The sequence below is a fragment of the Grampus griseus genome (assembly GCF_964374135.1).
Source record: "Grampus griseus genome assembly, chromosome: 14".
NCBI lineage: Eukaryota > Metazoa > Chordata > Mammalia > Artiodactyla > Delphinidae > Grampus > Grampus griseus.
The window spans coordinates 72,468,147-72,496,084 of NC_139008.1; the positions used below are offsets into that span (position 1 = coordinate 72,468,147).

Below are 27,938 nucleotides of genomic sequence, written 5' to 3' on the forward strand. Positions count from 1 at the left end.
CGCCGACGCGCTTGGCGGGAGATAGAAAAGTGCTTCTGTGCGCGCCGGCGGCTACCGCAGCCCCTGCGAGCAGCGGCGGGACCTGCGGCCACGCTGACGCTTCGCAGCGCGGCCCCGGGGCCCGGAGCGGCCGGAGAAGCCCAAACCCTGACCCCGGCCCGGCTCCCGCTCCGGGCTCAGCCGGCGGGCGGGCGAGCGCGGCGCGGCCCGGGCCGGGGGGATGTCTCGGCGGACACGCGGGTGAGAGGAGCCGGGAGGCTAAGGGCCCCTCCCCCTCCCCGACCTCCCCCCCAACCCCGACCTCTGCCCCCACCCTCGCCGTGCCCTTCTGAGCCGGGCGGGGGTGGGGTCCTCAGGAAACGCAGTGTCCTGTGTCGCCCGACGCGGGGAGACGCGGGGGGTGCGCGCGAAGCCGGGGTCTCACGGGGGCCCCTCGCTCGGCTCCCTGGGCCTCGGAGCTGGGGCGGGCGGGTCTCCTGGGACCCGGGCCAAGCCCTGCATGATGTCATTTTGTCTCCCGCCTAATTGCGGGGTGGGGGTGGGACGGCGGTGTCAGCTGGAAGGGGCTTTACCGGTGAGGGAGGCGACCCCTGGAGAAGGAAAGTGATTTTCCAAGTCACGGCGAGCGGGCGGCCAAAGCCTGGGAGACTGTTGTCGTTCAAGCCTTTTGGGGTTCAGATTTGCCGGTGGCCATTTCTTAACATTCGGGGAAACACAGAACCCCAAGCTCCCTCCCTCGACCTAGGAAGGATGCAGGGGCGGGGGTGTTGACTTTTTGGTCCCCCACCACCTGGGTTGCGGACCCCAGCTCGTTTTCGTTTCGGAGACCTGTCTTCCTGTTCCACATGAGGGGTTTGGGGCAGCTGAGGTTGAAGGCGAGGGGAAGAGAGACTGATGTGTATCGAGACCGCTCTGTGCCAGCAGCCCCTGGGGTGGAGGCAGGAACTGCGGTCTCCATCTTACTTAACTCGCCAGAGAATGAGTAGCAGAGTCAAGCCAAGAACCAGGTCTGTGGGCTCCAGGTCCGTGTCTTAGACCTGTGCACCCGGTGCCTGAGCTCTGGGCTTTTCAACCAGGCAGGGAGTCACGGAGGACAATGGGATTCTGCCCTGTTCCCTCCCTGGATTCATGCAGCCCAGATAACTTCAAACCCCACTTCAGATGGTGTTTGCCTTCTCAGGCCCAGCATATAGACCTGAGAAGCAATCGTTGCTGGCTTTCCCTAGAATTCCTTTCAGCAAGGAAGCATCTGATCCCTGGGCAGTGTTCAGGCTCAGGGTGTGTCTTCCTCAGGCCACAATTTCTCAGGGCAGCTCCAATTCCCAAGGGTTGTTCTGGGCAGGCACTAGTCAGGCCCTGAATTTCTGGTTCAGGAAGTGTTAACTCCAGGCAACAACCAAGGCCCCAGACAACCCCCAGGTCCTCTGCTACTTCTCCCCTCGGGCTCAGTGGAGGACCTCCCCCACCCCAGCCAGGTGAGGGATGAGTTCTGTACCCTGGAACAGCATTCAGTTTGATTCTCGGCGACCCGCTGTAACTCTCCTCTGCACCAGTGCCCTACTTCCTGCTCAGCTTCTGACTCACCCTATCTGGAGCAGAGCCCAGCGCATGAAAGGGCATAGAAAGGGTGTGTTGGACCTCCATGTGGTTGCCACTACTGACTTAGCCTCTGCTTTTCCAGCTGGGATTACGAGATGAGGACTGGAAGGTGCTGGTTAGAGCCTGGCTTAGTGGAATCGGCAGGTGGCATAACCCTGTGAGCCTCAAAATGTTCACATCTATTAAATGGGGATAATGAGAATGCATGTGAAGTAGACAGTCATCATCGTGTTGGTGCTAGAAGTATATTACCTCACAGAACTCTCCCAGCCATCTGAGCTGCTCTCCCCATTAAATAGAGTATTTTGGAGCACCAGAGAGTGTTACACAGAAACAGTCTCTTCCTCGAAGGAACATTTGCTGAGCTTCTGTCAGAAGCTGGGTGCTGGAGAACCAAAGGTAGTTTCTGTCAAAACAGTCTGGGGGGCAGTTGATGTTAAAGCCAGCTTCCTTCTGTTATTAGCATCTTGTAGAGTTTTTTTGCCTCCTACTTTGTGATAGTGGAGGACCCCATGAATTGGTTTGGGAATGACAAGACAAGGCTGAATTCCAGCTCCTCCTATGACTGGTGTATTGCTGGGTTTAGAAATTCGTCTGTCCCTTTCCTAATTCTAAAAAGTTTACTTGTATTAGCATTTCTTATCGACTAAGAGGCAGCAATTTTGCATGTTTATTCATTCCTATGTCCAGCCATTCCCAGAGCAAACATTTCTTAAGGCATTTTGTTGCTACCCCCCAAAGGCCCTACAGAAATGAGGTGGAGCCGACCTCTGTCCACGTTGTCAAGGAGACAGGCAGTTGCAGCCTAAGGGCTTATGTTATGAGACGGGAGGATTTCCAATGTGCTCTGGGGAGTGTGGGTGTGATTAGGAAGATGCTGAGAAGGGGAAAGGAGCGTCGCCACAGAAGGAAGTCTTCTTCCTCTTTTGGAGAGGCCTGTGCTTGCCTTGCTTGTTTGGAGACGTCTAGGCTTTTTTCCCCACTTAAAAATGCCTGACTTCGGAATGTCCCTGACAGAGGTGACCTAATGGAGTTGGAAGGGTGCTCTTGTGAGCCCCGGACATGCCTGGGGGTGGATAGCATGATCTCCATTTTTGTAACTATTAAACCTGATAAATAGGAAGATTTTGGAGTAACTTGGAAAATTACCTGTTAGAAAATAAAAGCATCCAGAATTCAAAGCTGCTTGTACTCTGATTTTTAGCTCCATAAACTAGACCTATGTGTAGGCAAGGATTGAGAAGGGGTATGCAAAAATGGACATAGTTACTGAGATAATGTATTTTAAATGGTTTTCTCGAACAATATTTCTTAAAATCCTGGTGCTTGATGATTACATACATCGTCAGCTTTTTTTTTTTTTTTTGGGCTGTGTTGGGTCTTTGTTGCTGCATATAGCTTTCTCTAATTGCAGTGAGCGGGAGCTACTCTTGGTTGTGTTGCGCGGGCTTCTCATTGTGGTGGCTTCTCTTGTTGCGGAGCACGGGCTCTAGGCACGCTGGCTTCAGTAGTTGTAGCACGTGGGTTCAGTAGTTGTGGCTCGCGGGCTCTAGAGCACAGGCTCAGTAGTTGTGGCGCAGCGGCTTAGTTGCTCTGCGGCATGTGGGATCTTCCCGGACCAGGGCTCGAACCCGTGTCCTCTCCATTGGCAGGTGGATCCTCAGCCACTGCGCCACCAGGGAAGCCCACATACATCATCAGCTTTAATCCTTAAAATACCCGTGCAAGTTGAAAAAGTTTTGTTATTTAAAAGAAAATTTGAAATAGGTGTCTGGTGTTGAATATAATATTCTTGGTGAAATCTTTTCTCTTTAATAAATTTATTTATTTATTTTTGGCTGTGATGGGTCTTCATTGCTGCACACGGGCTTTCTCTACTTGCGGCAAGTGGCGGATACTCTTTGTTGCTGTGTGCGGGCTTCTCCTTGCGGTGGCTTCTCTTGTTGTGGAGCTCCGGCTCTAGGTGAACAGCCTTAAGCATTTGTGACATGCGGGTTCAGTAGTTGTGGCTTGTCTGCTCTAGAGCGCAGGCTCTAGTAGTTGTGGAGCACGGGCTTAGTTGCTCCGCGGCATGTGGGATCTTCCCGGACCAGGGCTCGAACCCGTGTCCCCTGCGTTGGCAGGTGGATTCTTATCTACTGCGCCACCAGGGAAGTCCTTGGTGAAATCTTAACTTCTTTTTTCTTGTAGCTTTTGAAATCATTAGAGTGTTAACTGAAAATGAAAGAGTAAAGAGGTCATGGCCACAGTCCACACTGTCCGTCCATCATGTAGCAGCAGGTGGAGAGACACATGTCCTTGACCTTTGGCTTGCTTTCCCTGCAGTGAGGAGCTGGATGAGCTGCACTACCAGGACACAGATTCAGATGTGCCGGAGCAGCGAGACAGCAAGTGCAAGGTTAAATGGACCCACGAGGAGGTGAGTGACACCGAGGGGCAACTGCGGGGGTGGAGGTGATGGCAGCTGGGAGGCTGGACCAGGAACAGAGCCTGGGTTGTGTCTGCCTGATGCCCCGACCAGTATGATGAAGAGGAGGAGCTGATGAAAGAAGCAGATGGGGGAATTCCCTAGCGGTCCAGCTTTAGGACTCGGTGCTTCCAGTGCTGGGGGCCCGGGTTCAATCACTGGTCGGGGGAACTAGGATCCCACAGGCTGCATGGTGCGGCCAAAAAACAACAAAAAAGAAGCAGGTAGGCACTCTGGTTCTCCCTGATGATTCTTCTCAGAGCATTCCTGGACACTCTCAGTATTGAGGACTCTTACAGGGATGCATCTCTCAGACCTTGGGGCCAGCAGTTGCTGTTGTGTCTCTTGAAAGCTGGTGTGTTCTGCATCGTGGACTTTAATTGTGCTTCTTGTCCATTAACTGCTGGGAGGTTTAGCCAAATCTGCAAACCCCCTCTTCTTTATCATTTTTAAAAAATCATTGTATTTTGTCTGCGATAGCAAGCTCTGAATTGATTTTATTCTTTAATCAAGTTTATGAAGTATAATTTATATACAGTCAAATGCACCTTTTTAAAGTGAACAGTTCCAGCAGTTTTGATAAGTGTGTATTACTCACATAAGTACCACCTTGATTGTCCCCGGAAGTTCCCTTTGTGGTCCATCGTTCCTGGCTCCAGGCAGTCGCCCATCCAGTGTCTCTCTGTTTGATCGTTTTGCCTGTTCTCGAATGTCCTACAGATGAAATCATACAGCTCTGCTCTTTTCTATCTGGCTTCTTTTGTTCAGCATAATGTTGCATGATTCAGTAATTTGTTCATTTTTTCTTCCTGAAGAGTATTCCATTGTATGGATAGACCATAGTATGTTTCCCTTGTTGATGGGCATTTGGGCTGTTTCTAGTTTTTGGCTATTGTGGATAGAGCGGCTGTGAAAATTCTTGCCTAAGTGTTTTTGAGGATTATGTTTTCATTCATCTAGAGAGGATACTTAGGTACGCTCATGGTGTATGTATATGCTTAGTTTAGAAACTGTCAGGTTGTTTTCTGACTTGGTTGTACCAATTTAGACTCCTACTGGCCTTATCTTTTTATTCTACCTCTATTTTCCTGTATGTGTTTAGTTTTAAGTCTCTTTTTTTTTCCCCCCCTTACTGTTTGAGTTGTGAAACACTCTTAAATCATAAAAGATGTTTCTTCAGAGGAGTGCTAAGCCAGCCTTTTCTGTTCATCCCACTGTGGACCAGGGACTATATTCCACTCTTGCAGGCTTAGAAGAACAAGCAAGATGGGGTCCCTACCCCAGAGCATCTCTCTGCCTGGACCATGCCCAGGCCCGTGGACATGCTGTGGCCATCATGGTGCTGGCAAGACTGGCGTCTTTTTTTTTTTATTTACTTTTGGCTGCGTTGGGTCTTCATTGCTGCACACGGGCTTTCTGTAGTTGCTGTGAGTGGGGCCTACTCTTCGTTGTGGTGTGCAGGCTTCTCATTGCAGTGGCTTCTTTTGTTGTGGAGCACGGGCTCTAGGCTCATGGGCTTCAGTAGTTGTGGCATGTGGGCTCAGTAGTTGTGCCTCGTGGACTCTAGAGCACAGGCGCAGTAGTTGTGGTGCACGGGCTTAGTTGCTCCGCGGCATGTGGGATCCTCCCGGACCAGGGCTCAAACCCATGTCCCCTGCATTGGCAGGTGTACTCCAAACCACTGTCCACCAGGGAAGTCCCAAGACTGGTGTCTTTTGTGCTCACTGTGGTGTCTCTCCTGTCTTATACTAAGCCTCTTAGACGTAGGAGGCACCTGTAATTGTCGAAATGCCTTTTTTTTTCCTTCTCTTTCTCTCTCTCTTTTTTTTTTTTTTGACCTAGAGACTTGTGGGATCTTAGTTCCGCGACCAGGGATTATAACTCGCACCCTCAGCAGTGAAAGCGCAGAGTCCTAACCGCTGGACCATCTGGGAATTCCCCAAAATGCTTTTAGAAGTTGAGTTTACTGTTGTCTGAGAAGTTAAGAACAGTTTCATGGAGTAAGGATTTGGAAATTCAGCAGTCAGGTGTGCAAAATGGTGGGTAAGTCAATAGGAAATGGGTTACAGGTGGAGAAAAGCAAGAGGACCCCCCGTTTGGCTGGAGCAAAGGGTCCTTAAAGAGGAAGCGTGGTTGATTAAGATGGAAAGATCGAATGGGGTCCAATCCCGGAAGGCCTTGGACTTCGGACTCAGAGATGTAGGCTTGTTCAGCTGGCAAGGTGAAGCCATTGAAGGTTTTTGAAGCAGATGCGGGACATGACCACAGCTGGGCTCCAGGGAGCTAGTCTGCTGTGTGTAGGGTGGGTAAGGGATTTGGGGGCAGCCTGAAGCTGAGGGAGTTGGAGAGGTTGCTGTGCCGGGCAGGTGGGAGAAGATGGCTGCGGAGGGACAGGGACAGTGCAGGCGGGAGTGGACAGGTGGAGGGGGCCCATGGGGTCTGGCAGGAGCTGGAGACGAAAGTGTCCCCCCCGCAGTTGTCGGGGAGGATGGTGGTGCTGGAGATGGACACAGGGGACATGGGCGGAAGGCAGGGGTTGGCCTGGCCAGGTCGGGCAGGCGGCAGGGGAGGGCAGGGTGTCCGGGGCTGGCTGTGTGGCCGTGGGCTGGCTCAGCTACAGGATTCATGGGGACTTTGTCCAGCTGATGCTGGGCTGTGGCCAAGCTGCAGTTGAGGGTCTGGATTTCTCTGGTGGCCTTTTTTTCTGTCCACGAGAGAGAGAGAAAAAGAGAGAGAGAGAGTGTGTGTGTGTGTGTGTAAAAACACCTAACATTAAATGTACCCTCGTAACTATTTTTAAGTGTACAGTTCAGTACGTGAAGTATATTCCCACCGTGCAGCAGGTCTCTAGAACTTTGTCATCGTGCAAAACTGAATCATTAAACACTTAATTCCCCCCTCTCCTCCTCCTAGCCCTTGGCAACCACCTTTGTCTACTTTCTGTTTCTATGATTTGACTGCTTCAGATTCTTCACAAGAGTGGACTCATACGCTGTCCTTTTGTGTCTGGCTTATTTCGCTTAGCATAATGTCTTCAAGGGTCATCCACGTTGTATCTTGCAACAGAATTTCCTTCTGTTTTAAGGCTGAATAATGTTCTACTGTATGGATATACTACATTTTCTTCTTTTTCTTTTTTTTGATTGAACCCAGGCCCTTGGCAGTGAAAGCGCGGAATTCTAACCACCGGACCGCCAGGGAATTTCCTACATTTCCTTTATATATTATAAGATATTAAAAAATTGATTCGATGGAAGAATACTTTACATACAATCAACTACAACCATTAAAGTACAATTCAGTGAGTTTCAGTGCACGTGCTACCATGAAACTCCCAGCACCGTCATCGTAGAGCGCTTCCATCACCCCAGGCATTTCTTGCTCCCTTTGCTGTCCATTTCTCCCTACCACCACCCCTGACCTCAGACACCACTATCTTTTTGTCCCTATAGCTTAGTTTACATTTTCTAGAAGTTCTTAAGCGCAAAATCATGCAATGTATACTCTTTATGTCTGGCTTCTTTCCCTCATCACGATGATACTGTGATTTCATGTTGTTGCGTAAATCAGTACTTTATATTCAGGAGAACGTTTTAACAGGTACTGTTTTCCTTCCCTTCTGAGTGCGCTTGATTCTGCCCATGTCCCCCATCTCCAGTGCTGGGTCACTGTCGTCTCTGGCCCAGGTGCCTGTAATGGCCTCCTCTCGTTCATTCTGCCCACCTGTAGCCCCTTCTCCTGCAGCTGCCAAAGTGAAGTTCATAACAAGCACATTGAACCGTGACCACCCACTGCTTCAGTGCATCAGTGGCTTTGCATGACGCAGAGGCCCGAATCAACCCTGCTTGTGGTCTGGCCCCTGCCGTCCCCTCCAGAATCCTCTTGCATCCCTCCTGCTTGCTTCCTGCATTCTAGCCTCACTGGACTTCCTTGGGGCCTGTCCCTTGGATCCCCCCAAATAGGCCTCACCATCGACCTCTCCGTACCCCCCAGCACCTTTCCTTTTGTTTGCAGGAGGCTTTGATTAACATCTGCTTCCCTCTAGACTTTAAGTCCCATAAGGTTGGGCAGCTCCGATGCTGCCCGCTGCCATGCCTGGCGTGCCTGGTGTGTAGTAGGTGATCATTTCATGACTGAGTGGATGAGAGAGGCTGTTTTCTTTGGGGAGGGCTCCGTCAAGAGCAGCTGTTTTCTGCACACGTGTAGCTGAGCGCTCTGTCTTCCCGGTTTTGGCAGGATGAGCAGCTGAGGGCCCTGGTGAGGCAGTTTGGACAGCAAGACTGGAAGTTCCTGGCCAGCCACTTTCCCGTGAGTGCAGCCCCCTGTGGCCCCCTCCCCCAGGACAGTGGGCCCAGGACAGACTTTGTGTCAAGGAGAAGAAAGGGGGGTTCCTTACCAAGTCCCCCCCAGCTCTCCCAACAAAACAACCTTCCAGGCTTCCTAGGCCCTTTCTTCCCAAACCGGAATCCAAGGCACCCTGGTGTAAGCGTCTCCACGCAGCAGCCTCCGTGTGCCTGGGGGTCTTGGGCTCCGTGCTCATGAAGTCAGATCAGTGACATATTTGCATTTCTTCCTGCAAGTCAGGAGCGAGTTGGTGCTCGGTTTCGGTTTCTCAACCGTGAGACTGAAACTGAGGCGAAACAGTACTTGAGCAGGCTCCATGGCGAGGCCCCTGCCGAGCTGGCTGGTGCCACCATGTCCAGCATCTAGAGGCTCCTGGTGATGCGGGTCCCCCTCAGGTCCCCCACCCCCAGCACTGCAGGCGTCTGGCAGGGAGGGGATGTGGCAGGAGCTGCTGTTGGCTTATTTCCTGGCTCATCGGGCAGTTCAGGGACCAAGTCACCAGACCCTCGTCACCTCCCCCTCCTCCGTGTGATCTGAAACCTTCAGGGAGATACTACCCTCCCCGAAGCAAGCAAGGATCCCTGATGTAGCCTGCGGGCTGGCACGGGGCAGCCCCCTTGTGTTAGGGCAACTGGCGGTGGCTTCCCACATGGTTCTGAGTTTGCCTGGTTCCATCCGGGCCCTCTGGTAGCACAGGGAAACCATGCGTGTTCCGGCCCGTGGGCAGGCAGTGTGTGGTGGTGCAGGAAACAAGACAGAACCCCGCCGAGGTGTCCCCTGAGCCCAGTGTGTGTCCAGGGTCCAGGGCCACCATCCCAGGAGTTCTCACAGGTGCCTGTCCTGTTCCCAGAACCGCACTGACCAGCAGTGCCAGTACCGGTGGCTGAGGGTCTTGAATCCAGACCTCGTCAAGGGGCCATGGACCAAAGAGGAGGACCAGAAGGTAATGCCCAGGACAGTGCCTGCCACATGGCGGGCCTTCACCCACCCCCGGGAGTCAAGGGGCTGAGGCTGCCCTGGGTGGTGGCTGGGCTGTCCAGCTGGACCTTGGGTGTGTGACATCCCACTGGTCGGTGCTGGGGTGGGGAAAGGGCCGGTCCCGCCGGCCTCACAGCAGCTTTCCCCCAAGGTCATAGAGCTGGTCAAGAAGTACGGCACGAAGCAGTGGACGCTGATCGCCAAGCACCTGAAGGGCCGGCTGGGGAAGCAGTGCCGCGAGCGCTGGCACAATCACCTCAACCCCGAAGTGAAGAAGTCCTGCTGGACGGAGGAGGAGGACCGCATCATCTGCGAGGCCCACAAGGTGCTGGGCAACCGCTGGGCCGAGATCGCCAAGATGCTGCCGGGGAGGTGAGCCGCCTGCTGGGGCCTTTGCGGGGATGTTCCAAGGCCCAGTCCCGATTTCTCTGGAGTTGTTCACTTTTCCCAGAAGCGAACGAGTCCTTCAGATTCTTGACGGGGTGGGAGGGGATAGGGGAGGGGGGGCAGGGGGGGACCCAGCTGCTTGGAGTCTGGAACAGGGAAGGGAGGGAGGCCTGGGGGCCTCCCATTCACTGTGCAGCCTCTCATCTGGTCCCACTTTCGGCTCTGTGCCATCCCTGCCCTCTGCTGTGGCCGGGGTGGCCTGGTTATTTTTTAGAGAATAAACCTCTTTCCTCCTGCCTGTGAGGTCAGGCCCAGGATCTGGACGTCCGAACCACTGCCCATTTCCACCCTACTCTTCACGCTGGGCCTGGCCCCTCCAAGCCCTGGGCCTCTTGGTGTTCTGCAGGGAGCATTAGGACGACTTGGCTCCATTCTTGCTAGAATCCTGCTCCAGGGTCAATTCCCAGTCTCCTAAGTTGCTCACTGCTCCCCTAACTGCTTTCCATCTTCTGGAAACTTATAAAAAATCACTTACTCACTACTGTCTTCTACCCTGCTCTTTTCGTCTGTGTGCATTTTTACCTTATTTTGTTTCCTTTCTTTGCCATGGCATTGCGGTCCTGGGAAGGAGAGGAAATAAAATGCCAGATGGTCTCTTTCCCCTGGAGTCTGGAATCATCTGTTTCCAAAACTCAAACCGGAGTGTGTTATCCTTTTGGCATTTCTGAAAACACTTGGGTTGAGGACTCGAGCCTCTTTCCCGTGTGGCCAGCCTGGCCTGGCTGATGCCACCAGCCTCGCCTTGATCTGCCGTCACCCTTGCTCATCTTTGGGGCCTTAGCTGCTCCGACCTCCTCTCTCCCTTAGACACGGGAGAGCTCTTTTCTGAGCACGAACGCCCTGTGCTCCTGGCAGCTTGGATGCCCTCTAACTTGTACCCATGATGTAGCCAACACGCTCTCATCCTTTGGTTCTCAGTGGGGACGTTATTTCCTCAGGGAAGGTTTCTCTGTCCTTTCCAACTGTGGTCAGTCCCTGGCCACCTCCCCACCGTGCCCCGACCCCTGCGCAGCCAGCACTGCGTCCTGACAGCCTTCAGTGGGAATGAACAGAGATCCAGACCCTCCTCTTAGACTGGTGGCTCCGTCAAGCTGCTATTCTCTGTTCACGGTTCAAGGGAAAAGCACTCTGCTCGGAAACCCAAAGAAGGCAGCGCCTCTGTGTGTCTGCACTTCTGAACTGCTGTAGGTCTGTGGGCTCTGAGGCTGCTGAGCCCCCCGTGCTACTCACCGTGATGCTGCTGTGTGCTTCTGTAGTTTCGTACTTCTTTGGGCTTCGTACTGCTGTCTGCTCCTGCTGCTCTGTTACTCTGTCTTGCGGTCCCTGTCTGCTTCTCTCCCTCCACGCTTCCCTGACTCCTGTACCGCTGTGCTACTTTCTGCTTCTGTAGTGGGGGTACTACTCCTGACTTACACCATATATGTTTCCTCTTTAATCTTCAGCAAGTGATGGAGAGTGAAGTAGTCTTTTGATTCTCCAGATAAAAAAGCCAAGGCTCAGAGTGGTCAGTAGTGGATCCTCTGTGCCCTCTTTGGCCATTTTCTGTCTGTGGGACGTGATCAGGGCTTGTGTTCCAGGTCACTGAGCCTCAGGACAGGGGCCACCGGCCGGCAGCTTGCTTACGGTTTCTACAAATGCAGAGTGAGTGGGAAAGGGAATGAGAGTTCCCAGAATGTTTCAGTGTTAGGATTTTACCCTGTAGGCTGAATAAGACCTTTGCTTATTTCTCAGAGGTGTGTGGAAATACTCCATAAATCGTTACAGGCTGCAAGCATGTCAGACTTCATCTTAGAGCTAAGAGCCCTTAGAACTCCTCAGGCTGAACCCGCATTTACAGAGGTGGGAGCTCAGCTCAGGGAGGCTAGTGACGCGCCCGGTGGCGCACGGGCCCCAGTGCTGGGGTCAAAGATCCCCGGTTGGCCCCTGTAGGACAGACAATGCTGTGAAGAATCACTGGAACTCCACTATCAAGAGGAAGGTGGACACGGGAGGCTTCCTGAGTGAGTCCAGAGACAGCAAGCCCCCCATGTACTTGCTGCTGGAGCTGGAGGACAAGGACGGCTGCCAGAGTGCCCCGGCCTCAGAAGGCCAGGTGAGTGGGGCGGGGATGTCAGGCAGCTCAGCCACTGGGCTTGGGCTAGTTGGTTTGTTTTCATGTGTATCCGATGCCGTCTCACCAACACCTATTCCTCCTTTTTCACCTGTTCCATGGCTGTTCCTTAATCCTACAAGAGGTTCTCACTGTGGCCTCACATCTCTCATGAGGGCCTTTCCCTGTGTCACCTGTGCCCATGCTTGGTGCTCATCTGTCCACAGATGCAGGATGCCAGAGCCGACACCAGGTGAAGAAGGGTCAGGTGGGGAGGTCCTCAGCCTCCTCCTGTCCTCAACAGCTTCCTTCCTACCCGTTGCTCTTTCCAGCCTTTTCATACTAAAAGCACATTTGCAATTCTAAAAAAAATCAGATTTGTTGAGGTACAAGCACATACAGTAAAATTCACTGTGTTTCATGTGCAGGTCTGAGTCATGACAGCTTTAAACAGTCCTGTGGCCACCACCATAGTCAACACACAACCTCTCCATCACCCCCCATATTCTTTCAGCCCTTCTCCCATCCTTAGTCCCTGGCACCCTTCATCTGTTTTCTGTCTCTATAATTTTCTAGAAAGTCATACGAATGAAGTCATATGGTGTTACATTTACAATTGTTAACATCTCCCATCCTACACTCCAGAGCATACTATTTTTAAAATTGAAGTATAGTTGATTTACAATATTATAGTAGTTTCAGGTGTTTTTGGTTATTTTTGAACTATCTCATATGATTTATTCTTAAAAAACAAAGATTTGAAGCACATGTGTCAGAGTATGAAGATGGGCCGTTGCTGGGTACATGGCAGGTGACACGCTTCCTCTACCCTGTTTTCCAATCTTTTCTGTAATCGTGAACTATTGAATAGTTCTTTTTAATGCTCCACCTTTCCTTTTCCTGCTGGCCAGATTATAACTGTTCACTGCTCCAGTTCTTCTGCAACACCCTGCTGGAGCGTTATATCATGTTTTTGCCTCTCTTTCCGGGTTTTTCAGCTTCAGAGACTATTCCTTACTTACCAGATATGAGAGCATCTATGCGGTAACAGTTGAAAAAGCTGTAAAGTGAAACGTAAAAGGACTTCTCCCTCCTGTCTGGATTCCCCATGGGTCCCCTAACCAGAGGAATTCACTTCTCAGTTTCTTGTATGCCTAAGTAATATGTTTTCCAGGCTTTTACTTCTGATTAAATAAAAAGCATCCGTGCCCCAGAGAGAAACAATGTGCGTCAGCAGACACGGAGAAGTCGTCTTTCAGGATAGGGCAGAGTGGACAGTAGTCTCTGAAAATCCTCCTTGGCTGAAAGTCATTTCCTAGACTCTGTTTTCACCCCCCTGGCGCTTTGTGTCTGGGAGGCTGGCCCTGCTGGGCCAGGGGGAGCTCCAGACCTTGATCCTGAGCACACAGGTCAGGTTACAGTGTGGGTTTCAGCCTCACCCACTCCTCTCCACTGTCATTTTAATGGTTCTATTGTGCTGGTAATTTCTTTAATTAAGGTTCACCTGACTTTTTGTTGTTAGAAACAAAACTTTAATGTTGTCCTCGTAGCTAAATCACTGCTCAGTTGTCTCTTGGGAAATTCCTAGAGGTAGATAGATACATTCTTTAAAAACGATAAGGGACTTCCCTGGTGGGCCAGTGGTTAAGATTCCTGCTTCCAGTGCAGGGGACCTGGGTTCGATTCCCTGATCAGGGCACTAAGATCCCCCATGCCGTGTGGCATGGCCCCCCGCCCCCCAAAAAACAAAAACAAAATAGACGTTAATACATTTTGCTAGATTGCCTGCCAGAAAAGGTTCACCTGTTCTGTGTGTATGGGACTACCTCACTAGTCAGTGCTTGCAATTACAAATGATAAGTACTGAACTTGATTAGAAATTGCCAAACTTTTTCCAAAGTGGCTGTTTTCTGAAGTGGGAGTCACATGTTGGTAGCATTTAAATAGTATTCATAGCATTCTTCCCCTCCAGTTATAGCAGTTATAAGGTTTTAATCCAATCTGCTCTTATCTCCTTTTCTTTCTTTGCTTATATCACAAACCATTTCCATTCTGTTCACTTGACAGCAGTGGCAACAGTAGCTACTAATTAGGTTGAAAGGTTTTCACACAGTTGTTGATCTGTGCGCCCTCCCTGCTCAGTAAGCCTCAGTGTCCTCATTTTATAGGCGAGGAAACTGACCCTCATCACAGGCTTGCCGGAGCTGGGAAATGGCAGAGCTCTGTCTGCATCCAGAGACCACGTCCCCCCCCCCCCACCCCGTTAACACGGGACCCGCTTCTCACTCTCGACCAGGCCTCTGTTAATCACTTGTGCTGTTTGCAAGGCTCCTCAGGGGCCGTCAGGTCAACGAGTCAAGCTTTTTTCGGAGGTTCTGCCAGGAGAGCGATTGCCCTAACGATCTACCTCTTTTTCTTTATTTCTTTCCTGTCACAAAATCAGTCTCAAAAAAAAATTAGTCTCCACTCCTTTTTCAAACTTTCATTTTGAAATAATATTAAGTACACAGAAAAGTTGCAAGAAAACTGCTCGCCTATATCCTTTACTGGGTTCATTCATTTTTAACATTTGTCAGATTTGCTTTATCTTTCTCTATGTACATTTATTTTTTTTAAAGACCTTGTAGTTAATCATTTACTTAATGGCTGTGGCATGCGGATCCAGGCCCCCTGCAGCGAAAGCCTGGAGTCTTAGCCGTCGGACCACCAGGGAAGTTCCAATATGCATATTTTTTTAACCTGAGTTATTTGAGAGTTGATTCCATACATTGTGCCTTTTATTTCTTAATACTTGAGTGTGTGTTCCTCAAAATAAGGACATTCACCTGTGTGACAACAGTACGCACTTGGAATTTAACATTGGTGCGGGGACTTTTGACTAACCTACCGTCTAGATTCCACTTTTTCCTGCCCATGATCCAGTCCAGGTTTAGACACTGCTTCGTTGTCATATGTCTTTCGTCTAATTTTATCTGGGATAGTTCATCAGCCTTTCCGAGCCTTTCACGATACTGATGTTTTTGAAGCATAAGGTAGGGCTAGTTATGTTATAGACTGTCTCTCAGTTTGGGTTCACTTGTGTTTCCTTATTATTAGATTCGGGTTGTGCACTGTTAGCTGGAATACGGCATAGTTTATATCTCATAACGAAAAATCCAAACCGCGTGCCCTGTGCCCACCAGGGAAGTCTCGTGACCGGCTGGCCCCCGGCGTTCCCTGCCCTGAAGGAAGAGGAGAGCAGTGAGGAGGAGGCCACGGCGGCTGCCCCCTCCCAGGAGCAGGAGCCCGTCCCCACAGAGCTGGATGGAGTGCAGACGCCAGAGCCGCTGGAGGACTTCCCCAAGCGTGAAGACCAGGAGGGCTCCTCGCCGGAAACCAGCCTGCCCTACAAGTGGGTGGTGGAGGCCGCAAACCTCCTCATCCCTGCCGTGGGCTCCAGCCTCTCTGAAGCCCTGGACTTGATCGAGTCGGTAATGTTGGTCACGGCGCTTCACAGTGGGCCCCGAGCACCCCCAGCAGGGAGCACTTTCTCTCCGTAGGCGTCCGTCCTTCCGTCTGTTCGTTGTCTCGCTGATGTGGCTCAGCTGGTGCCGAGTGCCCAGCCCAGCACCAGGGCCTGGTGATGCCAAGATAGTGGCTGTGCAGCGCCTGCCCTCGGGGAGCTCCTGCCTCACCTGTACAGCGCAGGGTGGGCTGGGAGGGCTTGCGGTGGAAGCCGTACGACAGTCCTCAGGGCTGATGGGGAAGGGTGTTTGAAGTGGTAACACAGCCCGGGTGGGCACTGGTGTTTGTGGCAGCACAGGTGGTTGGGTGTCCCTGGAGAGGCCCCTGGGAAGGGCCAGGGTTTGGGGCTGCAGTGGTGAGCGGGTCCTGATTGCTCAGGTACAGCTGCCCCTGGGGCCGCGCTGCCTGTGGACTGTGCCCCTTTGGGGAAGGCACCCCGGTGGGGGGTGTGACCAAGGTGGGACCTCCCAGGTCCATCAGCCAGGCCTGTGGTGTGAAGTGGGTTTTAGGAGGTGGTGGGCAAGAGGCCGGCGACCAGGGGTAGAGGGGTTCAGTGGGCAGCGCCCATACTCACCTTCCCACTTGGGCTTCCTCCTATTGGCTGAGAATATTGATGTTGTTTATTGAGCATTTGCTAAATACCAGGCTGTGGGTTTAACACATAGTCCGCATGGTATCCTGTGAGGGGTGTCCTTTCTGTATTTTGCAGATGAGACTGAGGCTCAGAGAGATCAAGTAAGTGTACCCAAAGGTCAAAGGTCACACAGCAAGTAAGGTCTTAACCATCATGCTGTGCTCCACTGTCCTGCCCAGTGAGCGTTTGGATGGTGGGGTGGGTCTCAGGTGGGCTGTCTGCTCAGACCCTCTGGCTCTGGGTCTCACCTCTTGCCCCTAGTGGCTGGGACTGTGGTGTCCCCTTCACTACAAGGGATTTCAGGGTAGCGATGCGTGTGTCAGTCTGTTCAGCAAATAGCTCCGGGGCCACCGTGGGCTGTCACTCCTTTGGGCTCTGAGGAAGGGTTGAGATGAGAGTGGGCCCACTCTGCACTGCTGGTGCCGGTGGAGTGGGTGGTGGACTCAGCTCAAGCTCAGAGAGGTTAGGAGGCTTGTCCAGTGTCACACAGCTGGCGAGTGCCGTGCTCGAGCTCTCCACGATGACCTTCAGCGACTGATGGGGAGCGATAGTAGTTGCAGAAACACTGCCGTCTGTCTCTCCGGGCAGTCCTTGTAGCATGTGCTCTGGTCTGTTAGATGCCATCCATTCCGGGCCTCTCCGAGGTTGGGGTTGGCTGCTGGGAGGAATGCCTGGAGACGGCATAGCTCTGAGCCGGCCTCCACCCTTAGCAGTGAACTTGCCAGGCTTCTTTGAGCTCCAAGGACCAGAAATAGAAATCACCACTAGGGTCTTGGTCCATTCAGGGCCAGACCTCCAGGGACCAGTGGAAACTTCTGTATCCAGAAGCCTTTGGGCTGGGTTGTAGTTTACTGGGCAAGGGCAGAAAGACGTGGGCATGCCTCTTAGAATTGCTCTTGGAAACTTAGTGACTTCAGGGCGATCACACCCTCTCTGACCTGGCTTCCTCAGTATGAGAAGGGAAAGTAATGCTTCTCTAGCAGGGTGGCTGTGGGGTTGGAAACAGTGTAGGTGAAGCACCCAAGGAGGCGCTGCGATTGACAGGGTCATGGAGCCCAGTGGTGCACTCTGGGTACGTGGCTGGCAAATCAAGACCCTTCAACCTGCTCACGGCCTTGGGCCCAAAGCCTCACTTCCAGTTCTCTGTTAAGGAAATAGCTACAAACGCAGGAGAAGATTTACATCCAAGATGTTCATAAAGATGCTGTTTTTAATTTTTAAGAATTAGGGGGGAAAACCTAATGTCCTATAGAAAGGGGACAATTATGTAACATGTCCAAATGATGGTACATTTTACAGCCCTTAAAATTGTTAAAAGTTGACCTTTTTTCACTATAATAACAACTAATATTGATAGTAAATATTAAACTCATAGGTAATAGAATGAGGTGCTATCATTATTCCAGCTTTACCGAAACTTTAAATGGAAAAAAGAAGTTAACTAGAAATGATTTGTACTAAAGTTAGAAACATTGAAAATACTAAATATTTAGGGACACATGTAAGTGGTAATTGATGAACAAACGCATAAAGATGGTAAATTCAGGCCGTGATATCCTGCATGCAGGCAGAGGGTGTGCCAGGTGGACCTGGCGCTTTAGTGACAAGGTTTTATTTCTTAGGCTTATTGATGGGTATGTGAGTTTTCTTTGTGCTTTTTGTATATCTTAAAAACGCACAGAACATTTTTGTCAGTAACAGCAAGCAGCCACGGGCACGATGTGACTTCGGTTATGTTTCCAAATACAGATACAAAGAAGGATCTGAGGAAAGGCAGGCCAATGTTAAGGGTGATGGTTTCTGGGCTGTGGGATCATCCTTTTTTTTTTTTTTTTGGCTGTGCCACGCGGCTTGCGGGATCTTAGTTCCCTGACCGGGGAACGAACCCGTGCCCCATGCAGTGGAAGCGTGGAGTCTTAACCACTGGACCACCAGGGAAGTCCCTGTAGGCTCATGCTTGATGCTTGTGTATTTTCCTTTAACGAATGAGCCCTGTGGTATATGAACCGGTACAAAAGCAGAGCCGTTGCAGTTATTCCTAAACCCCCTCTCTGGGCAGGACCCCGATGCCTGGTGTGACCTGAGTAAGTTTGACCTCCCCGAGGAGCCGTCCGCAGAGGGCAGCATTGGCGGCAGTCCGGTGCAGCCCCACCCATCGCAGCAGCAGCAGCAGGCCCCGCCACCCCGCCAGCCTGCCGCCGCTGTGCCCAGCGTGACCGAGTACCGCCTGGATGGCCACACCATCTCGGACCTGAGCCGGAGCAGCCGGGGCGAGCTGATCCCCATCTCCCCCAGCACTGACGTGGGGGGCTCGGGCATCAGCACGCCACCCTCGGTGCTCAAGCGGCAGAAGAAGAGGCGAGTCGCCCTGTCACCTGTCACGGAGAACAGCGCCAGCCTGTCCTTCCTGGACTCCTGCAACAGCCTCACCCCGAAGAGCACGCCCGTCAAGACCCTGCCCTTCTCGCCCTCCCAGGTGCGTGGACCCCACCCCGACTGTTCTCTGGGTGCGGGTGACAGCCCCCCTGTGCCCAGTGCTGGGGACCCTGGAGGGCAGAAACGGGCCTGGCCCTGCCCTCATGAAGCGTCCGTGCTGATGGGAAGACCAGTTAATAAAAAAGCACCCAAATAAACGTGCTGAATGGAGTAAAAAAGGCGGCTTCTGGTACTTCGGGTGCATCTAGTCGGGGAAGGGTGTCAGCCAGGGCTTCTATGAGCAGGGGGATTGCTGGAGCTGGGGGCAGAGGGTGATAAAAGGGCCGAGAAGGGAAGAGGACTCGGTGTGTGTTAAGAGTGAGTTTACTGAGCACCGATTTTATAGCAGGTTTGCCAGCCCTGGGGAGCGAAGGGGCTGATGACAGCCCTGCCCATGAGAGGATGGCTGGGGTGGGGGACTTGGTGGTCACCATGTCCTGAGGAAAGGGCTGTGGGAGGAGCAGTTATTGAGTCGCTGAGGGCTTGTTGTGTTGAGTACTGCTTCCCAGGCTCTGTTTGTAATAGACACAGTGCTGGGGGGAGCCTGGGGGCCCTGTCTTTCCTAGTGGTGAGGGAGGCACTCAGAGTGGTGTCCCAGGTGGGGGTTGCTGACCGATTGATCGGCTTGAATAAAGGCTTGGAGTCAAGGGGAGAGCAGAGTGTGGTGTGAAGTCCAGAGCTAGGGCTCACGGACGGGGGGCAGGAGGACTGATGGGGACAGGAGGAGGGTTGAGGGATGGGGGCTGGGGCCTCGGAGAGTCCTGGGTACAGCTAGGGGGTATGCACTGCGCTGGGGGCTGTGGGTGGGGGATAGACTGGAGGGGTGGGGCAAGGGGGGGGCAGCGGCTTTGGGTCTCAAGGGTCTCCTCCCTCCTGTGGGGACGTGAGAGAATGAGGCCCAGTGGTGGCATGTTTCCAGAGGCCACCGTCTCTGCTGTAGAAGGACTGAGGCCAGGCCTTTGTATCGGGATGTCTGGTGGTTCTGCAAGGTGCCCTGTGTTAGTTCACTTGGGCTGCCGTGACGAAGAACTGCACACAGGGGGACTGGAACAACGGACTCATTTTCTTAGTTCTGGAGTCTAGAAGTCCGAGAGGGTGTGAGCAGGATTGGTTTCTTCTGAGGTCTCTGGCTTCTAGGTGGTAATCTCCTTTCTGTGTCTTCAGGTGGTCTTCCTTCAGTGTCTGTGTCCTAATCTCTTTTCTCTTATAATCTCTTCTTCTTTTGTAAACTTCTTCTAAGAACACCAGTCTTATTGGATCAGGGCACACCCATGTGGCCTCATTTTACCATAATCACCTCTTTAAAGGCCCATCTCCAAATACAATCACAGTCTGAGGTACTGGGAGTTACGGTGTAAACGTGTGAATTTGGGGAGAACACAGTTTCGCCCATAGCAGGCCCCCCGTGAGGGCTGCTGGCTGGAGAAGGAAGACAGCAGGGCTGGAGCTGCCCAGAGAGCAGCCCAGGGTGACGGGGTGCAGCTGCCCTGCCCAGGGACCCTGCAGAGGGCAGTGGGCCTGAGGGCTGCAGGTGGCCCTGAGCTGCCAAGGGCATCTTTAGGGCAGAGGGGAGAGGGTGGTGCTTCAGATCTGGGTTTGAGTCCCGCCTCTACCTCTAGCACTCAGTGCAAGAATCCAAACCTCTCTTATCTGTAAAGGGGGATCGTGATCTTTACATTTCAGAGGATCTGTGAAAACTATGTGAAATTCTCAGTGTGCAGTGCTCAGCTCTGGTGTGAGAGGGTGTGTCCAAGTGTTGATGTCACCATCTCCATCATCACTGACCCGCCTGTCGCAGTTCATTTAAGAGCTACTTTCTTTTCTGAAAAGGAGCTGCTCTCGGTCAGCTTCCTTTGCCTTAAGTACACCGTCAGCAGCACGTGGGGGTGAGAGATGGACCTCCCATCATCCTGGCAAAGCGAGGATTGGGTGATGCCCAGCCTGGGGTCTACATGGACCTGCTCAGTGGGTCCCTGCCCATCTGTCCTGGCCTCTGCTCTCTGGCGCCTGCCGGTGGGCTCTGAGGTCATCACCTTGTCTTGTTTCCTTTGTCTTCCTGGCAGTTTCTGAACTTCTGGAACAAACAGGACACACTAGAGCTGGAGGGCCCCTCGCTGACGTCCACCCCCGTGTGCAGCCAGAAGGTGGTGGTCACCACGCCACTGCACCGGGATAAGACGCCCCTGCACCAGAAACACGCTGCGTGAGTGCTGTGCCCCCGCCCCACCTGCACTGGGCCTGCCCCTCCCCAAGCAGTGGCCGGCCTGGCGCAGGAGGTTCTCTGGGGGAGGGACCCCTTGGAAAACCGCCTGAGACTCTGTTACAGGAAGACCGCCTCCTCCTGGTCACCACACCTCTTCACTTCCGTCAGGGTAGTCTGCTGCTTCACCTCTGTTCTAATTCTTTCTTTTTTTTTTTCTTTTTTTTGGCCGCGCCGCATGGCTTGAGGAATCTTAGTTCCCTGACCAGGGATTGAACCTGCGCCCTCGGCAGTGAAAGCACGCGGAATTCTAACCACTGGACCACTAGGGAATTCCCCGTTTTTTATTTTTTAACTTGCTGGTTTTCTAATCTCAGAAATGGAGAGAGTCCACACTGCCACGAAAAATTTAATCTTTGCATCCTTTATAAGTTTCAAGTGCAGATCTGCTGTGTTTGAGTAGCCCTGCGTGGAGGACAGAAGGGCCCCCGGTTCTCTCGTCTCTCTGGTGCTTAGTCAGGGGAGACGGCCGTGCCCCGCCTCCCGTGTGTGTGAAGCACAGCGTTTCACCTCCAGCCTGTACAGGTTGCTTACCTGCTTCTGTGGAGGTGCTCTCACAATAAGTTTCCTCCCTTGTGTCATCGTGACTCTTGAATTCCAGGTAGAGAGAGTTACTTAACTGGTCGTCTGCTTGTTACATGTGCCGGGGAAGAAGCATTGCTATTTATGTTTCAGCAGTTAAGTTGTAATTCAGGAATCAGTTCAGGAGTTTTAGTTCTTGTAATGATACGTAATTTCAGAAAAGATGTATGAATCGCTTGGTCAGAAGTCAGTCTCTCAAGAGTTGATCTAACATTTAACATAAGTAGGCTTCATGAGAAATGATTCTCCTTTCAAGCCGAAATCCTGGACTTCAAATCTAAGCTCTTAAACTTATGCTGGAAGCAAGAAAAAGAATTGATACTTAGATAACGTTTCATGAGAAATGATTCTCTATTCAAGCCAAAATCCTGGACTTGAAGTTCTTAAACAGACAGCTGGAACCACAAAAGGAGTCGCTGCTTCTCCGGAGAGAGGTTGGAGAGGGATGCGGTCTTCCTGGATCCCCACCTTCCTCGCCTCCCCCTTCTCTCGCTGGTTCTGCAGTGTGGCCACAGGCCGGCCTTGTTTTATGGAGAATCCTAGTGACAGCAGCCTTCTCAGTCGTTCTTCCAGCCTTTCGGGTGTGCTGGACCCTCTCAGACCCTTTCCCGTTTCTGAGGATAGCCCTTCCTCTCAGCCCCCGTAACTCCCTTCGGGGGTGGGGAGGTGGGTGTGTGGGCAAGTGTGATGGGAAGAGACTGTGTCCGGGGGTGGCCTCCCTGCTGCTGAGGCAGAGGTCTGGTGGAGGGCGGTGTGGGACTCACAGGCAGCCTGCAGCAGAGCAGCTGGTGTCTGCCCCCAGCCCCGTCGTGAAGCCGCCTCCTCTGTCCCCGGCAGGTTTGTAACCCCAGATCAGAAGTACTCCAGGGACAGCACTCCTCACACACCGACCCCGTTCAAGAACGCCCTGGAGAAGTACGGACCACTAAAGCCCCTGGTACGTGGTACGGCCGGGCTGGTCCTCCAGCCATTTAATAGTTCACAGGGCCCCGTCCCTCTGAGATCTCATTAGATTCTCCCAACAGCCTTGAGAAGTTGCAGATACCCTAGTTTTACAAATGGGGCCCCCGGGGTGGAGTCACCAGTTCATCAGACCTCTCTTGAGCAGCTGCCACGTGCCAGGCGATGCTGGGTGCTGGAGCCACGGTGGCGTCCTGGTGAAGCTGGGAGTTTGGGGTGGTGGAAGCTGGCATTCAGCATGTAAGTGCATAAATGACTAAATACTCAGCACATGGCCATGCCAAGCGGAACATGGGCAGGAGTTAGGACGGAGAAGGACCTGCTCGGGCGCTGGGGCTGGTTCAGGAAAGTGGCGAATTGCTCCTCAAACCGAAGCCTTTTGACCAACTGCCCGTCCTTTGCAAAACACGGGAAAGCACTCGGGTGGGCTGGAGATGGCTCACCAGTGAGAAGACACCTCCTGGCGTGCTTCCCCAGCAGTGTGAGAACGGCCCTTCTCCCCTGACTCTTCCTGGTTCGCGGGACGGTCCTGCTTTCCCCAAGGGCAAAAGAGAGAGCTGGCACCCCAGGTTTTCCGAAATAGGCTGTGTCTTAGAAACCAGCTGAAGGTGGGAGAAAGGCAGGTTGTGGAGAAGCATTTCCTGTGGACAAAGCCTGCAGCGAGCTCCCCTCCGTGCTCACCACGTGGGGTCTGGGTGGTGGAGCCGTGGTCTCCCCATGCTGGGATGCAGCTGGTGGAGTTGCACAGGCCCCAGGCCAGGCCCCAGTCAGCACTGCCCTTTCCTGTCTGAGTGGGGTTCGGCTCCCGGATACTAAGAGGTCTGCGTGCTCTCCAGGCACAGCTGGAGGGTGAATCTGCCCTTGGCAGCGATAGTTCAAGTACATGGGGGCTTTTATTATTATTTTTTAAATAAATTTATTAATTTCTTTATTTTTGGCTGCGTTGGGTCTTCGTGGCTGTGCGCGGGCTTTCTCTAGTTGTGGTGAGCGGGAGCTACTCTTTGTTGCTGTGCACAGGCTTCTCATTGCGGTGGCTTCTCTTGTGGAGCGTGGGTTCTAGGCGCATGGACTTCAGTAGTTGCAGCACGTGGGCTCAGTAGTTGTGGCTCGCATGCTCAGTAGTTGTGGCGCCCGGGCTTAGTTGCTCCGCGGCATGTGGGATCGTCCCAGACCCAGGGCTCGAACCCGTGTCACCTTCATTGGCAGGCGGATTCTTAACCACTGCGCCACCAGGGAAGCCCACATGGGGGCTTTTAGAGTGACTTCTCGGGTGTTACTGTACCCTACACCTGCTGCTCAGTAGCTCTCTCCCTCCCCTGGTCTCTGCCGCCTGAGCCCCCAGGCCCGAGAAAGGGAAATGGAATCAATGTCCCTATTACTGTGGCACTGAGGGGTGAAGGAGTTAGGGTTTTGAGTGCATCCAGGTTCTAACCTCACGGCTGTGTGGCCTTGGGCTGGGGTCTCGCCCTCTCTGAGCCTCCATTTCTACCTCGTGGAAGAGGTAGACAGCTATTTCCCCGGGTTGTGTGAGGTTGGCTGTGGTCAAGTGGGGACAGTCCGGGCTGTGCGGCTCTCGGTGAGCAGAGGCCAGTGTCCCAGGCAGGACAGTTAGTGGCCGTGAATACTGTGTGTGAGACCAGTGTCCCGGCACTGGGCCTCCTCCCTGCTTTGCCTGGGTCTGCCCCGCCGCTCCCGTGAGCAGGCTCTGCCTGTGTCCTACGGTCTGGGTGCAGGGCCTCACTCACATCCCTGTCTGTAGCCCCAGACCCCGCACCTGGAGGAGGACTTGAAGGAGGTGCTGCGCTCTGAGGCCGGCATCGAGCTCATCATTGAGGATGAAGTGAGGCCCGAGAAGCAGAAGAGGAAGGCTGGGGTGAGTGGCTGGCCGAGCGGGGAGCGGGTCTGGTAGACATAAGGCACCAGGGGAAGTGGAACTGTGGCCCCGGCCCTTTGTTCCTGCAGAGTGGTTGTCCGTGAAACCAACCAACGTAAGGCCTTGGTGCCTGGGACCCTTCCCTCTTCCCCTTTGAACTGGTGCCTCACTTATTCAGCACTGTTTGGACCCCTCTGAAGCGGGCTCTGGGCTGGGGGTGGTCGTCAGAACAGTAAGCAAGACCCAGAGTGGTCGCTCCCTCCAGGAGTGCAATGGGTGGAAACGGCAAACACCCTAGTGCCTCAATACATACAGTGTTACGGGGGTAGAAAGGGCACAAAGAGGATCTCAAGGGAAATCCTTGGTATGGAGCCAGCCAGGTGTCCTGGCTGCATGAGCAGGTGGGGGACAGCGGGCTCCGGTGAGGTGGGGAGCTGCTCTGGGCAGGGCCGGGCCGTACTGGACAAGCTCTCCCGCCGCCGGGCACGTGGGGTTTCCCAGCAGCAGGTGGCTCCATGTCCCCTCTGTCTTTGTGCCCCTTTTTGTGCCCTCCTGGGGGCAGGGAAGACGGGAGTGTGCCGGGGTAGAGGGTGGGTGGGAACGTGGGTGGCCAGGCTGGGAGGGACCCACTGGGCTGCGTCCCTGGGCGTGTACGTAGAGCATGGCCGGGACCCTCCGTGGCCTCTCTGTGTCCGAAGGTGGTTCTGAGCCGCGGTGGCACCTGTTTGGGGCACAGTGCTGGGTTGGGGGGTGAGTACTAGTCTCAGAGCCCCTCCCTGGCATTGGAGCTGACCCCTGGCCTGCTTATAGGAAGTGCGGGGGTGGGGCTGAGCATTCCTTTAACAGCCTGTGTCCTGTGGGGTCCCACATCTCCGTGTCACTCACCGGCAGGTAGGTGTTTTAGCTGTAACTTGGCTGTTTAGGGGAGCGTTTCGTGCAGTAGAGACTTGGGGGCTGCACTTGGTCCCTTTGGGGATGAGGTTGGGTGGAGGGTGGCGTTGGTGTCCTCAGTACCAACACTGAGCATCTGGCCGGGCAGTCTGCTCTGTGGGCAGAGTCTGCAGCAGGGCCAAAGTGTCCCGGTCCCCCCCCCGGCCCCCAGAAAATCCTCGCCAGCCGGGCATGCTCGAGGACTCCCCTGCACCAGGGCCTGGTTCTGTGACCAGGGCAGCTGGGGCAGGCGTCATCAGGCGCTGGTGGTGACCCAGGGGAATCCAAACGCCTGCCCTAAGCACCTCCTCCTCCCCCAGCTGCGGCGAAGCCCCATCAAGAAAGTCCGCAAGTCCCTGGCCCTCGACATTGTGGATGAGGACGTGAAGCTGATGATGTCCACACTGCCCAAGGCTCTGCCTTTGGTAAGGGGTCTGGGAGAGAAGCCATCCTGTGAGGCCACCTGCTCCTCCCCACCCGAGCTGCAGGAGGCTGGGGGGACAGAGTCTTCCTGGGGGCCTTCGCCTCTTGAGCCCTTTAGCCTGGAGAGGACCCTGGAGGTGGAGTCCGGTGATTCTCAGGCTGGGCTTCCACGTGCCGGGCTCAGCAGGGAGGGGGCAGCTGGGCACCACCCCCCTGGCTTCAGTCCAGACAGCCCTGCTTGTGTCTTTCACAGAAAGGTTTGTTTGGCAAGAGTTGCTTTGCTAGAACCCGTTTGACAGCCGTGGTTTCTGAGTCCCCAGCGCCTTCCCTTGCGTTCTGCTGCCGAGGGTGACCCAGGAGAGGGTTGGTGACGTGCCTCAGGGCATAGCCAGGGGATTGGGGCACCTCAGCTCTGGCATGGGTGCTTCCCAGTTCCCAGGCCAACCTCCAGCAAGGGGGCTGCTGCCTACACAGAGCCTGGGCCCCAGAAACCATGCCATGCTAGTGATCCCTTGCAGCAGACAGTGGGGTGAGCCTGTCTCCCACTGGTAGCAGACAGTGAGGGCTGTGGCAGAGCTCATGAGACAGCATTGCCTGACCAGCTCCTGCAGGTGCGCCTGCTGCTCTCGTAGCCCGTGCAGACAAACCTCCCTTTGGCCAGGCATCCCCGCCAGGCTGGGGACTCAGTGCCCGCCAGCCAGACCAGCCAGCATCGCCTTGGGCAAGTAGAATAATTAGCAGAAAGAGAAAAAGTTAGGGCAAGTGGTTAAGAGCAGAGGAGGTGGAGTGGGAGGCCTAGGGTGAGTCCTGACACCGGGCTCTGGTCTCTGGCATCTCTTAGGTCCCTGAGCCTCAGGTTCTTGCCTGTAATGAGGGCACTGAGCCCAGTAGGCTGTTAGGAGGGTAAAGGCCGGTCCGGGAGTCCTGGGGTGCTTTGTGCAGCTCCCAGTGAGTTCCAGTCGACGCCGGCACCTCTGGGTGTTTCTGGTCCCAGGAGAAGCTGGAGCATCTTCGTCTCCACCTGGGACGGGGAGGAACCAGATTCATGTAGAAAGGCACCAGCATTATTGGGCGTTTACTAGGTGCCAGGCTCTGAAACAGGTACTTTACAGCTGTTTTCCTACTGAATCTTTAAATGAATTCCCATCTGGAAGAGGAAACTGAGGCTTAGAGAAGGAATATCCTGCCCAAGATCCCAGCAGAGGTGGTGGTGCTGGAATGTGCCTGCTGTTTTGTTTTCTCCTTCCCACAAAGAGCTCATGGCAAAACGTTGAGCCTTCGATTTGGTTTTGGTTTCAGCCAACCAACATCCCACCAGGCTCCTCTGGCCTCACCCCGTCGGGCAGCAGAGAGGACAGCAGCCTGCTCAACGAGGGCTTCCTGCAGGCCAAGCCCGAGAAGCCGGCGGCCCAGAAGCCCCGAGGCCACTTTCTAACTCCTGCCCCTGTGAGTGCATCCTCCTCGGACCCTTGCTCTGTGCGCTTCACACCTCAGGGCCTTTGCACAGGCTTTGCCTCTTCCTGATTAACCTGGGCTTCACATCTCTGTCCAGACGTCACTCCCTCAGGGAATCTGTGTACTAGAGACCACGCCCTCCACTAAGCCCCCCCTTCATGATGTGGCCTCACTCGTAATTAAGACATTGTCTCTGTGACTTCTGTCCTTGAAGGCAGGTGTGCCCTGCCTGCTCCTCTCACCATCTGCACAGGTCAACCCCTCTCTGCTCCTCACCAGCCTGCGTGGCTGTAGCTTTTCCTCATGCGGAGGCTGGTGCCGCGTAGTAGGGGTGGGGGTGGGGGGGCTTGTGTCCTGGTCTAGCCTCCTTGCTCTACATCTGAGGACTCCCAGAGATGGGAGTGACTTCCCCAGGTCCACCAGGAAGGTGCAGTGAGCACAGAAAGACTTGTGGCTTCTAGAGGGAGGGAGTGTCATAGAAATGTCCCCACCCCTCCCCGACCAGAGTCGCCAGGCTTCCCTGGGAGCACGCTGCCCCTGCCTGGATGGTAACCCTTTTGCCTCCTCCCAGATGACCAGTGCCTGGAAGGTGGTGGCCTGCGGGGGGACCAGGGACCAGCTCTTCATGCAGGAGAAAGCCCGGCAGCTCCTGGGCCGCCTGAAGCCCAGCCACACATCTCGGACCCTCATCTTGTCTTAGGGGCTTGGCAGTCACGAGCCCATTCTCATGTTTACAGGGGGCTGGGGGGCCGAGTCTAGGCTGTGAATTTGAGAATCACACAAAGATGACCGCCTGCAGGGAGCCTTCTGCTGCCGGCCCCTCCCCAGACTGCTCAGGTGGAGACAGAGCAGGGCCACCCACTGTCCTGTCTCCGAGTCCGGCTGCAGCTGCGGGCGATTCCTGGTGCTAACAGAACA

General features: G+C 53.8%; 1 protein-coding gene across 2 annotated transcripts; it reads left to right on the top strand.

Moving 5' to 3' along the window:
• Nucleotides 1-220: 220 nt before the first annotated feature.
• MYBL2 (MYB proto-oncogene like 2) lies at nucleotides 221-27,938 on the top strand (the record flags this gene model as incomplete). 2 transcript variants are annotated; one of them, XM_082670442.1, is made up of 14 exons in its annotated part: nucleotides 221-240; nucleotides 3,925-4,018; nucleotides 8,303-8,374; nucleotides 9,261-9,353; nucleotides 9,540-9,760; nucleotides 11,765-11,927; nucleotides 15,107-15,394; nucleotides 18,122-18,538; nucleotides 20,601-20,740; nucleotides 22,217-22,316; nucleotides 24,099-24,212; nucleotides 25,463-25,567; nucleotides 26,865-27,011; nucleotides 27,592-27,938. In XM_082670442.1, 14 exons carry the CDS (start codon nucleotides 221-223, stop codon nucleotides 27,718-27,720), a joined length of 2,103 nt encoding a protein of 700 aa, XP_082526568.1. In that variant the 3' UTR covers nucleotides 27,721-27,938. The 2 variants fall into 2 exon arrangements, with proteins under 2 accessions (XP_082526568.1, XP_082526569.1); XM_082670443.1 differs by lacking the exon at nucleotides 8,303-8,374.